At 38.2% G+C, this 12,691-nt stretch overlaps 2 protein-coding genes across 2 annotated transcripts; both read right to left on the minus strand.

Annotated features, from left to right (window-relative positions):
- Positions 1-5,605: 5,605 nt before the first annotated feature.
- Positions 5,606-7,077, minus strand: LOC126234317 (myb/SANT-like DNA-binding domain-containing protein 3). The gene is made up of 2 exons (XM_049943001.1): positions 6,817-7,077; positions 5,606-6,362 (listed from the first exon to the last, which is right to left on the minus strand). The coding sequence occupies exons 1-2, from the start codon at positions 6,986-6,988 to the stop codon at positions 5,695-5,697; spliced, it is 840 nt and encodes a 279-aa protein (XP_049798958.1). The 5' UTR covers positions 6,989-7,077; the 3' UTR covers positions 5,606-5,694.
- A 3,621-nt stretch (positions 7,078-10,698) lies between these two features.
- On the minus strand, positions 10,699-12,189 carry LOC126234316 (myb/SANT-like DNA-binding domain-containing protein 3). The gene is made up of 2 exons (XM_049943000.1): positions 11,910-12,189; positions 10,699-11,455 (listed from the first exon to the last, which is right to left on the minus strand). The coding sequence occupies exons 1-2, from the start codon at positions 12,079-12,081 to the stop codon at positions 10,788-10,790; spliced, it is 840 nt and encodes a 279-aa protein (XP_049798957.1). The 5' UTR covers positions 12,082-12,189; the 3' UTR covers positions 10,699-10,787.
- Between the last annotated feature and the right edge of the window lie 502 nt (positions 12,190-12,691).

The following is a 12,691-nucleotide window of genomic DNA, read 5'->3' on the forward strand; positions in this document are numbered from 1 at the left end:
CACAGCTGCACGATCCCCCAACCCCCACCCCCACCCCTGCACCGCCGAGCACAACACCAACTATGGACCTGTAGCCATCAGTACTACAAACATGCAGCAGATACATCATTCCATCAGGATGATCTGATGATGACAGAATGGCTATCCGCTGAAATGATGTAGGTATTCGACGATTGTGTCTACCAGTACACCCAAGAACTTTGAAAGCAGTATATATGCCAGAAAAGCCTCAGATATCATAGTATCCCTGAAGATTGAATTTCTCTACAAAACGATTGATTAACCCATTAGTGAATCGAAATATTCAGAATTAACTAGTTTCATGATTTTCAAATCAATTATAACAAAATTATGTATACTGTAAAACAGCAGAACCAAGGTGCTTCATTAATTCTAGCCAGTGGGTTTTCCAATTGAGATTATGATCTGTTTGTAGTCCCAAAAACTTAACACATCCTACTTCTTGCAATTAATTATGTGAGAAACCTATTTTTATAGCTTGTGGAGTTACTAAACGTTTGTCTACTTTTTGTGAATTTGCTTGACAACAGCATGTTTAAGTGTCTCAGAGAAAGCACTCCGTCTTTAGGCCACAGGTAGCCCATCAGAAACATCCCAACGCCGTGTCATCCTCAGCTGAGGATGCAGATGGAAGGGGCGTATGGTCAGCACACTGCTCTCCCAGCCGTTATGATGGTATTCTTTGACCAGAGCCGCTACCATCCGGTCGAGTAGCTCCTCAATGGGCATCACAAGGCTGAGTGCACCCTTGTGTGAGTCTAATCAAAATTCAATAATAATCCATTTGCCTTGAACCATTTGTGGATGTTTTCAAGTAATTCTTTAGGTGCCTTTTCGGTAAGATTGCTCATACATTTTCTTATTCCTATACTTGTAACATCTGCAAAAAGACCACAATTTGCATCTTCAGAAACTGCATATGGCAGAATATTTATGTATACTAGAAACAGCAAAGGACCCACAATCGAGCCTTCTGGTACACCATGCCTAATTTCTTCCAATTCTCAGGGTCAATCGTTATACCATTGGCACTGGTACATGTTGCTCTCTGTCATTCAAATAAGGTAAAAACCATGAACCTGATGTGCTCACTATTCTGTAATGTTTTTACTTATTACACTGTCATGTTTTACAAACCAAAAGTCAAAGCCAAGTCTCAAAATATTCTAAATCGTAGTAATTTATTATTTAATGATTCTAGTATATCATCCATCAATGTAAATATAGCCTTTTCAGTTGACAGTCATTTTTAAAATCTAAACTGTTTGTTACTGAGCATGTTTTCCTGTACTAAGAGTGACAATTTTAGAAAATGCTGGCTTTAATTAAATAAGTCAGTAATTCCTTACTAAACGTTTGTCTACTTTTTGTAAAGTTACTTGACAACAGCATGTTTAAGTGTCTCAGAGAAAGCACTCCGTCTTCAGGCCACAGGTAGCCCATTGGAACCATCCCAACGCCGTGTCATCCTCAGCTGAGGATGCAGTTGGAAGGGGCGTATGGTCAGCACACTGCTCTCCCAGCCGTTATGATGGTATTCTTTGACCAGAGCTGCTACCATCCGGTCGAGTAGCTCCTCAATGGGCATCACAAGGCTGAGTGCACCCTTGTGTGAGTCTAATCAAAATTCAATAATAATCTATTTGCCTTGAACCATTTGTGGATGTTTTCAAGTAATTCTTTAGGTGCCTTTTCGGTAAGATTGCTCATACATTTTCTTATTCCTATACTGGTAACATCTGCAAAAAGACCACAATTTGCATCTTCAGAAACTGCATATGGCAGAATATTTATGTATATTAGAAACAGCAAAGGACCCACAATCGAGCCTTCTGGTACACCATGCCTAATTTCTTCCAATTCTCAGGGTCAATCGTTATACCATTGGCACTGGTACATGTTGCTCTCTGTCATTCAAATAAGGTAAAAACCATGAACCTGATGTGCTCACTATTCTGTAATGTTTTTACTTATTACACTGTCATGTTTTACAAACCAAAAGTCAAAGCCAAGTCTCAAAATATTCTAAATCGTAGTAATTTATTATTTAATGATTCTAGTATATCATCCATCAATGTAAATATAGCCTTTTCAGTTTACAGGCATTTTTAAAATCCAAACTGTTTGTTACTGAGCATGTTTTCCTGTACTAAGAGTGACAATTTTAGAAAATGCTGGCTTTGATTAAATAAGTCAGTAATTCCTTACTAATGGCCGAGTGCACCAATCTCGATTAACAGTTAACCGCGGTTAAGTCGATATATAATCCTGTTCAGCGCAGTATTCTGGTGCACTAACATCGATCAAAGTTAAACGAGGGAATTGACCGCGGTTATATTTAACCGGGGCTCTTTCCCGGTTTTCTCGAGATAACCACGGTTTTGGAAGCATACGCTATTAAGATGGCGGCGCGTTTTGATGTTATGGATGGCATTGAGGAAGATTTGTTATACCTTGACCATTTAAATCGTGACCGAAATCGTGTTGGAGTGATTGTGGAAAGGGGAAACCCTTTTGAAGATTATGGTGACAGGAAGTTTGAAGAGAGATTTCGTCTGTCAAAAGAAACAGTGTGGTGGTTATTAAATCAAATTAATGATAGGTTAGAATTTCCTACTGATCGGAATAACCCTGTTTCTCCAATAAACAGACTTTTGATTACTTTAAGGGCATATGCAACAGGTGCATTCAATATTCTTATTGGGGACAACAGTAATATACATCGTACAACAGCACAACGAATCATCAGTGATGTATCAGACATCATAGCATCACTGTCTCCTCGCTTTATAAAATTTCCAACAAGAGAAGAAGTGCGCTCTGTGATGTATGGTTTTAGTCAATTGGACCGATTTCCTGGCGTTCTTGGTACCTTGGATTGTACCCATATAAGAATTCAGTCTCCTGGAGGACATAATGCTGAACTTTTCCGCAATAGGAAATCATATTTTTCCTTTAACTGTCAAACCATTAGTGATAACAATTTGTTAGTAAGAGATATTGTCGCTCGATGGCCGGGCTCTGTGCACGACAGTACCATATTTCTCAACTGCGCTCGCAGAGCTCAATTTGAAAACGGAGAAATACCACAAGGTCACTTATTGGGAGATAGTGGTTATGCATGTAAATCCTACTTGTTAACTCCACTTCTAAATCCGCAAAATGAAGCAGAGCATCGGTATAACAGGTCTCATATTAAAACTAGAAACACTGTTGAGAGAAAATACGGCATGTGGAAGAGAAGATTTCCCATATTATCTGTAGGAATAAGATGTAATCCACAGGAAGCAATGTCAATCATTGTGGGTACAGCTGTCTTGCATAATATTGCGAGGAGTACAAGCAGTGATGAACCACCAGAAGATCCTGAAATTTCTCGACTTTTAAATCAGTTACGTGATGAGAGAGGCCCCAACATTGAAGACAACGAAGAAGTGCTACCTGGACAGCAGATGTATCGTGATGATACATTACCTGGAAGAGCAGTTCGCCGTGCTATAATTAATGAACATTTCCGATAATCTAACATAAATTCAGACATTGTTCGTAATGAAAAATTATGATTATAGTTATGGGATTTCGCCGTATTTTCAATTTTTCAGATTATTTCAGCATGTAATCTATTTTGTTTCTGCTGTCTATCGAACATAAAAGTACTCACTGAACTGGGTGTGTGATGCGAAATTTGAGGTTTTGTTGTGCCAGGGACAGGATGTGCTGCCTACAGACAATTACCCAGCTGCTGCTTTTCTGAGATATTTTTTTAGTGTGGAACTGTTGCTAATTCATTATTAAAGATATATTTCTTGCATCACATTGGTTGTGAAAGCAATGCTGTACTCTGTTATTTATATACATTATATTTCTGTATTATGTTCACTATAGATCCTAAACATCTCTTAAATTTTCTACTGTAACAACAAACATGTGAATGTCCAACAGTTTTGCAATATTAAAAGAGCACATTCTTTATTATTAGAACCTTACAGTTTAGAGATTATTTTACTGCACTTCTCCTCATTAGTAATGCAGTCTTATCACCTAGATAAGCTTAAAATTGTGAATATGCAGTACACACATGGGCACAAAATAATCATTTGTGTAATAACATAAAGTGTCAGATTGGGATTGTTTATTTGTTAAATTGTTTCCATATTAATCACTACTCTTTATTTACAATATGATTTTCTTAAACATAAGTGTGTGTGGCCATAAGGTTGTGCAAAGAATTGAATTACGTTGTTAATTCTAGTCAGTCATGCGTGTAGCAGCACTTTACACAATATTACGCGCAACTGTATGGCATTAAAAAAAAAGTACATGAAATTGAAGACAAATTTGTGTTTAGAAATTGCCACCAAAAACAAGTTCTCATTGCTACAAAAGGCAATGGAATGTTGTCAGCAATGTCTAATACTTTGGGGATCAGTGCAAGAGCAATAATTAGTTAAGGAGTGTGCTACTTCGGAAGATATGAAAGCAGAACTGTAATGCTGTGAGTTGACAGTACAAAGTGTCATACTTTAAGTTATTACTGAAAACTCCCTCCCTCACCCTGTCACTGATATTGATGCAGTTTTTTCACATATTTAATGCTCACCTGTAGAGAAGGGAATTCCTTGTCATTGCATAGTGCCACAGAAAAATGCCTCACTACAAATACAGTTGTGGCAGAAGTTATGGGCTGCCATCATAAACATTAGCAGGTGCAGAATATTGCTAAGAAAGCCACACATGCTATGACTACTAAAGCAGAAACCAGTGACCCATCATAGGAATGCATTTCTGAAAATATTCTGCTACAAATTTTGCTGTGATAAAAGTTATGGGCTGACATTGTAAACATTAACAGGTGCAGAATATTGCTAGAGAAGCCACACAATTCTAATCTCACTACTGTCCATATTAGCAATGTATTATTCAATAATGCCTCTCTACAAATACTGTTATGATAAATGTTACAGGTTTCCACCACACACATTACCAAGTGGTGTGGCTAGGAAAGCCACATATGCTATGCTTACTTTTGCAGAAAAGGGAACCCACCACAGCAATGTATTTCTCAACGTGCCTCAATTCAAATTGTATTGTCATAAAATATATAGGTTCCCATTATAAACATTACCTGGTGCAGATTATTGCACAGAAAATGGCACACACAAAATTATGATTTGGAGCACTTTCCCTCATAATTTAATATGTTGGGATATTCTGGTACAAACAATGCAAAACATGATAACATTGGGCCTCATGTATATAACTGTTACAGCACATATGTTCATTCCAAAGTTAGAGTAACAAGGATGCTTTATTACTATTATTTTGTTTCATTAACAGTCTACCTCATTGTTAAGTCATTTAAGTAGGAATTGGCACCTGACGCTATGGCTGCAGGCCTGCAACTGACATGTAGCTTATTTGTGTAAACTGCAGTGTTGCTAATCTGTTTTTATACATGACGTAATTGTAATTTTAAGTGATTGGATGAAACTTAGTCCAGACCATATAAGCTGTAAGCAGATATTAGACAGACAACAACTAGGATAGTAGCAGTATCACTAACAGGACAAACACAGAGAAAGAATTTGAACTGTGAGACAACTTTAATACGTTAGACAAAATACAACATCGCACAAAAAATTAAAAAAATCACTGTCACAGGAAAAAAAAAAGTCACGTGTCACTGGCATTTTTCTTCTTCCAGTACTTCAGTTTTTCTTTAAGGGCCAGAATCTTTAAATTTTTTATCCTCATCTCCTTTTGGTGCTCTGCCTTCATCATGACTAATTGGGCCTCCAGAAGTTCCACTCTCTTCTTGCACACATTGTCAATCACTGTTCCCGAACCTGATGGCCTTGGTTTTGCAGGCATCCTGCGACGACTCCATGTATTTTTTGGCGTGCAAATGTTTTTATCCGGTTGATCAGGAGACTGTGAAACAGATTGCAACTGGGTGACATCCGCCAGAACATTATTTGGTGTCTCTTTACTTAATAATACGACAGGTGTGTGGGACGTGATAGGTTGTGTGCACTCTGCTAACTCGACAACTGAAGCAGGTGGCGTATTCTCACTGCACTGCACTTCACTGCTCTCCATGTTTACAACATCCACAATCATGCTGAACTGTGCATCGGAATCATATGCATTTGTTAACGGTTTCATTGAGGAACCAACAATTTCTAGTAGTTTAGCCCGATCATGGATCGTGGTTTTTTGGGTAGGCTTCCCCCCACCTGTTTTGTACACTTCCACCTTTTCTTCTGCAAGGTCTTTTCGAAGTCTTCTTTTCATATTTTCATAACAGGTTTTCAGCCTGTCACAGGACCTTTTTGTCACACCTGAAATTAAATAAATGTAGTTTGTAGTACCATAAATTAATTCTTATATTATTTGCATTCATAAGTCCATTTTGCATTCTAAGGCTCTTAACTTATAACTGCAATAAAAATCTAAGATCTGTATATGGCTTTTGTTTACGTATCAGTTCATTAAAAAGAAAGTGGTATAGGCATATATGAAGAATACGGCACAGGGCTAAGTGAGAAACGTATGTTCACAATTTTCAACATAAAAGCTTCCGTTAGTCACATAATATTTAGTTAACAGTAGCACGGCATTGGATTTTAAATTTAAAACTAACAAAACAATTCCAACCGCAAATGTGCATAGTCCTATCACGTATTTCAGTGGTACGCCAGTAACAGTTTTAAATTTCAAACTAAAAGCCAGTGTGTCCCACATCCTACGCTTACGATGAACATAGAAAAGTTATTTATTTATGAGTAAACTTACCAGGAGTAGAATTAAATTGCGCCTCCACATGGGACCACATTGCCTGTTTTTCTTTTAAGCTGCAGCCGTCGGTTTTCTTATTTTCAAGAACGGATGCATTTGCACCCACCAGTTCAAGAAGTACATCTATCTCGTACTTCGAGAAATTCGGTGTTCTTCTTTTATTCTCCATTATTCTCCAAAAAAGAAACCAACAGATCAGAAATAGGTATCGAGGTACGTAAACACACTTCTGCTCGTCGACGGAAAAAACAGCAAAGATAGAACGTGGCACCAGCGATTATCTGTGCAATTTCTTGTTTACAAACATCTTTGCGTTGCCAGGGCACGTTCCATTGCAATGTAGAGAGTTAACCGCGGTCAAATGCACAGTTGGCTGACGACGGTTTGCTGACCAGCGATTAACGTTGGTGCACTGCAGAAACATTTTAAACGCGATTTACTTTTAACCATGATCACGGGACCTTGGTTATCATGCTTTTTGACCGGGGTTGGTGCACTCGGCCATATGGCCGAGTGCACCAATCTCGATTAACAGTTAACCGCGGTTAAGTCGATATATAATCCTGTTCAGCGCAGTATTCTGGTGCACCAACATCGATCAAAGTTAAACGAGGGAATTGACCGCGGTTATATTTAACCGGGGCTCTTTCCCGGTTTTCTCGAGATAACCACGGTTTTGGAAGCATACGCTATTAAGATGGCGGCGCGTTTTGATGTTATGGATGGCATTGAGGAAGATTTGTTATACCTTGACCATTTAAATCGTGACCGAAATCGTGTTGGAGTGATTGTGGAAAGGGGAAACCCTTTTGAAGATTATGGTGACAGGAAGTTTGAAGAGAGATTTCGTCTGTCAAAAGAAACAGTGTGGTGGTTATTAAATCAAATTAATGATAGGTTAGAATTTCCTACTGATCGGAATAACCCTGTTTCTCCAATAAACAGACTTTTGATTACTTTAAGGGCATATGCAACAGGTGCATTCAATATTCTTATTGGGGACAACAGTAATATACATCGTACAACAGCACAACGAATCATCAGTGATGTATCAGACATCATAGCATCACTGTCTCCTCGCTTTATAAAATTTCCAACAAGAGAAGAAGTGCGCTCTGTGATGTATGGTTTTAGTCAATTGGACCGATTTCCTGGCGTTCTTGGTACCTTGGATTGTACCCATATAAGAATTCAGTCTCCTGGAGGACATAATGCTGAACTTTTCCGCAATAGGAAATCATATTTTTCCTTTAACTGTCAAACCATTAGTGATAACAATTTGTTAGTAAGAGATATTGTCGCTCGATGGCCGGGCTCTGTGCACGACAGTACCATATTTCTCAACTGCGCTCGCAGAGCTCAATTTGAAAACGGAGAAATACCACAAGGTCACTTATTGGGAGATAGTGGTTATGCATGTAAATCCTACTTGTTAACTCCACTTCTAAATCCGCAAAATGAAGCAGAGCATCGGTATAACAGGTCTCATATTAAAACTAGAAACACTGTTGAGAGAAAATACGGCATGTGGAAGAGAAGATTTCCCATATTATCTGTAGGAATAAGATGTAATCCACAGGAAGCAATGTCAATCATTGTGGGTACAGCTGTCTTGCATAATATTGCGAGGAGTACAAGCAGTGATGAACCACCAGAAGATCCTGAAATTTCTCGACTTTTAAATCAGTTACGTGATGAGAGAGGCCCCAACATTGAAGACAACGAAGAAGTGCTACCTGGACAGCAGATGTATCGTGATGATACATTACCTGGAAGAGCAGTTCGCCGTGCTATAATTAATGAACATTTCCGATAATCTAACATAAATTCAGACATTGTTCGTAATGAAAAATTATGATTATAGTTATGGGATTTCGCCGTATTTTCAATTTTTCAGATTATTTCAGCATGTAATCTATTTTGTTTCTGCTGTCTATCGAACATAAAAGTACTCACTGAACTGGGTGTGTGATGCGAAATTTGAGGTTTTGTTGTGCCAGGGACAGGATGTGCTGCCTACAGACAATTACCCAGCTGCTGCTTTTCTGAGATATTTTTTTAGTGTGGAACTGTTGCTAATTCATTATTAAAGATATATTTCTTGCATCACATTGGTTGTGAAAGCAATGCTGTACTCTGTTATTTATATACATTATATTTCTGTATTATGTTCACTATAGATCCTAAACATCTCTTAAATTTTCTACTGTAACAACAAACATGTGAATGTCCAACAGTTTTGCAATATTAAAAGAGCACATTCTTTATTATTAGAACCTTACAGTTTAGAGATTATTTTACTGCACTTCTCCTCATTAGTAATGCAGTCTTATCACCTAGATAAGCTTAAAATTGTGAATATGCAGTACACACATGGGCACAAAATAATCATTTGTGTAATAACATAAAGTGTCAGATTGGGATTGTTTATTTGTTAAATTGTTTCCATATTAATCACTACTCTTTATTTACAATATGATTTTCTTAAACATAAGTGTGTGTGGCCATAAGGTTGTGCAAAGAATTGAATTACGTTGTTAATTCTAGTCAGTCATGCGTGTAGCAGCACTTTACACAATATTACGCGCAACTGTATGGCATTAAAAAAAAAGTACATGAAATTGAAGACAAATTTGTGTTTAGAAATTGCCACCAAAAACAAGTTCTCATTGCTACAAAAGGCAATGGAATGTTGTCAGCAATGTCTAATACTTTGGGGATCAGTGCAAGAGCAATAATTAGTTAAGGAGTGTGCTACTTCGGAAGATATGAAAGCAGAACTGTAATGCTGTGAGTTGACAGTACAAAGTGTCATACTTTAAGTTATTACTGAAAACTCCCTCCCTCACCCTGTCACTGATATTGATGCAGTTTTTTCACATATTTAATGCTCACCTGTAGAGAAGGGAATTCCTTGTCATTGCATAGTGCCACAGAAAAATGCCTCACTACAAATACAGTTGTGGCAGAAGTTATGGGCTGCCATCATAAACATTAGCAGGTGCAGAATATTGCTAAGAAAGCCACACATGCTATGACTACTAAAGCAGAAACCAGTGACCCATCATAGGAATGCATTTCTGAAAATATTCTGCTACAAATTTTGCTGTGATAAAAGTTATGGGCTGACATTTTAAACATTAACAGGTGCAGAATATTGCTAGAGAAGCCACACAATTCTAATCTCACTACTGTCCATATTAGCAATGTATTATTCAATAATGCCTCTCTACAAATACTGTTATGATAAATGTTACAGGTTTCCACCACACACATTACCAAGTGGTGTGGCTAGGAAAGCCACATATGCTATGCTTACTTTTGCAGAAAAGGGAACCCACCACAGCAATGTATTTCTCAACGTGCCTCAATTCAAATTGTATTGTCATAAAATATATAGGTTCCCATTATAAACATTACCTGGTGCAGATTATTGCACAGAAAATGGCACACACAAAATTATGATTTGGAGCACTTTCCCTCATAATTTAATATGTTGGGATATTCTGGTACAAACAATGCAAAACATGATAACATTGGGCCTCATGTATATAACTGTTACAGCACATATGTTCATTCCAAAGTTAGAGTAACAAGGATGCTTTATTACTATTATTTTGTTTCATTAACAGTCTACCTCATTGTTAAGTCATTTAAGTAGGAATTGGCACCTGACGCTATGGCTGCAGGCCTGCAACTGACATGTAGCTTATTTGTGTAAACTGCAGTGTTGCTAATCTGTTTTTATACATGACGTAATTGTAATTTTAAGTGATTGGATGAAACTTAGTCCAGACCATATAAGCTGTAAGCAGATATTAGACAGACAACAACTAGGATAGTAGCAGTATCACTAACAGGACAAACACAGAGAAAGAATTTGAACTGTGAGACAACTTTAATACGTTAGACAAAATACAACATCGCACAAAAAATTAAAAAAATCACTGTCACAGGAAAAAAAAAAGTCACGTGTCACTGGCATTTTTCTTCTTCCAGTACTTCAGTTTTTCTTTAAGGGCCAGAATCTTTAAATTTTTTATCCTCATCTCCTTTTGGTGCTCTGCCTTCATCATGACTAATTGGGCCTCCAGAAGTTCCACTCTCTTCTTGCACACATTGTCAATCACTGTTCCCGAACCTGATGGCCTTGGTTTTGCAGGCATCCTGCGACGACTCCATGTATTTTTTGGCGTGCAAATGTTTTTATCCGGTTGATCAGGAGACTGTGAAACAGATTGCAACTGGGTGACATCCGCCAGAACATTATTTGGTGTCTCTTTACTTAATAATACGACAGGTGTGTGGGACGTGATAGGTTGTGTGCACTCTGCTAACTCGACAACTGAAGCAGGTGGCGTATTCTCACTGCACTGCACTTCACTGCTCTCCATGTTTACAACATCCACAATCATGCTGAACTGTGCATCGGAATCATATGCATTTGTTAACGGTTTCATTGAGGAACCAACAATTTCTAGTAGTTTAGCCCGATCATGGATCGTGGTTTTTTGGGTAGGCTTCCCCCCACCTGTTTTGTACACTTCCACCTTTTCTTCTGCAAGGTCTTTTCGAAGTCTTCTTTTCATATTTTCATAACAGGTTTTCAGCCTGTCACAGGACCTTTTTGTCACACCTGAAATTAAATAAATGTAGTTTGTAGTACCATAAATTAATTCTTATATTATTTGCATTCATAAGTCCATTTTGCATTCTAAGGCTCTTAACTTATAACTGCAATAAAAATCTAAGATCTGTATATGGCTTTTGTTTACGTATCAGTTCATTAAAAAGAAAGTGGTATAGGCATATATGAAGAATACGGCACAGGGCTAAGTGAGAAACGTATGTTCACAATTTTCAACATAAAAGCTTCCGTTAGTCACATAATATTTAGTTAACAGTAGCACGGCATTGGATTTTAAATTTAAAACTAACAAAACAATTCCAACCGCAAATGTGCATAGTCCTATCACGTATTTCAGTGGTACGCCAGTAACAGTTTTAAATTTCAAACTAAAAGCCAGTGTGTCCCACATCCTACGCTTACGATGAACATAGAAAAGTTATTTATTTATGAGTAAACTTACCAGGAGTAGAATTAAATTGCGCCTCCACATGGGACCACATTGCCTGTTTTTCTTTTAAGCTGCAGCCGTCGGTTTTCTTATTTTCAAGAACGGATGCATTTGCACCCACCAGTTCAAGAAGTACATCTATCTCGTACTTCGAGAAATTCGGTGTTCTTCTTTTATTCTCCATTATTCTCCAAAAAAGAAACCAACAGATCAGAAATAGGTATCGAGGTACGTAAACACACTTCTGCTCGTCGACGGAAAAAACAGCAAAGATAGAACGTGGCACCAGCGATTATCTGTGCAATTTCTTGTTTACAAACATCTTTGCGTTGCCAGGGCACGTTCCATTGCAATGTAGAGAGTTAACCGCGGTCAAATGCACAGTTGGCTGACGACGGTTTGCTGACCAGCGATTAACGTTGGTGCACTGCAGAAACATTTTAAACGCGATTTACTTTTAACCATGATCACGGGACCTTGGTTATCATGCTTTTTGACCGGGGTTGGTGCACTCGGCCATAAACGTTTGTCTACTTTTTGTGAAGTTACTTGACAACAGCATGTTTAAGTGTCTCAGAGAAAGCACTCCGTCTTCAGGCCAAAGGTAGCCCATCGGAACCATCCCAACGCCGTGTCATCCTCAGCTGAGGATGCAGATGGAAGGGGCGTATGGTCAGCACACTGCTCTCCCAGCCGTTATGATGGTTTTCTTTGACCAGAGCCGCTACCATCCGGTCGAGTAGCTCCTCAATGGGCATCACAAGGTTGAGTGCACCCTGAAAAATGGCAACAGT

The sequence above is a fragment of the Schistocerca nitens genome, chromosome 2, assembly GCF_023898315.1.
Source record: "Schistocerca nitens isolate TAMUIC-IGC-003100 chromosome 2, iqSchNite1.1, whole genome shotgun sequence".
Taxonomy (NCBI): domain Eukaryota; kingdom Metazoa; phylum Arthropoda; class Insecta; order Orthoptera; family Acrididae; genus Schistocerca; species Schistocerca nitens.

Excerpts from the sequence above, each read along its gene's own strand:
- LOC126234317 (XM_049943001.1), bottom strand. The coding sequence starts at position 6,988 with ATGGAGAATAAAAGAAGAACACCGAATTTCTCGAAGTACGAGATAGAT. Across the intron at positions 6,363-6,816 it reads GCAATTTAATTCTACTCCTG|GTGTGACAAAAAGGTCCTGT; the intron begins GTAAGTTTACTC and ends ATTTAATTTCAG.
- LOC126234316 (XM_049943000.1), bottom strand. The coding sequence starts at position 12,081 with ATGGAGAATAAAAGAAGAACACCGAATTTCTCGAAGTACGAGATAGAT. Across the intron at positions 11,456-11,909 it reads GCAATTTAATTCTACTCCTG|GTGTGACAAAAAGGTCCTGT; the intron begins GTAAGTTTACTC and ends ATTTAATTTCAG.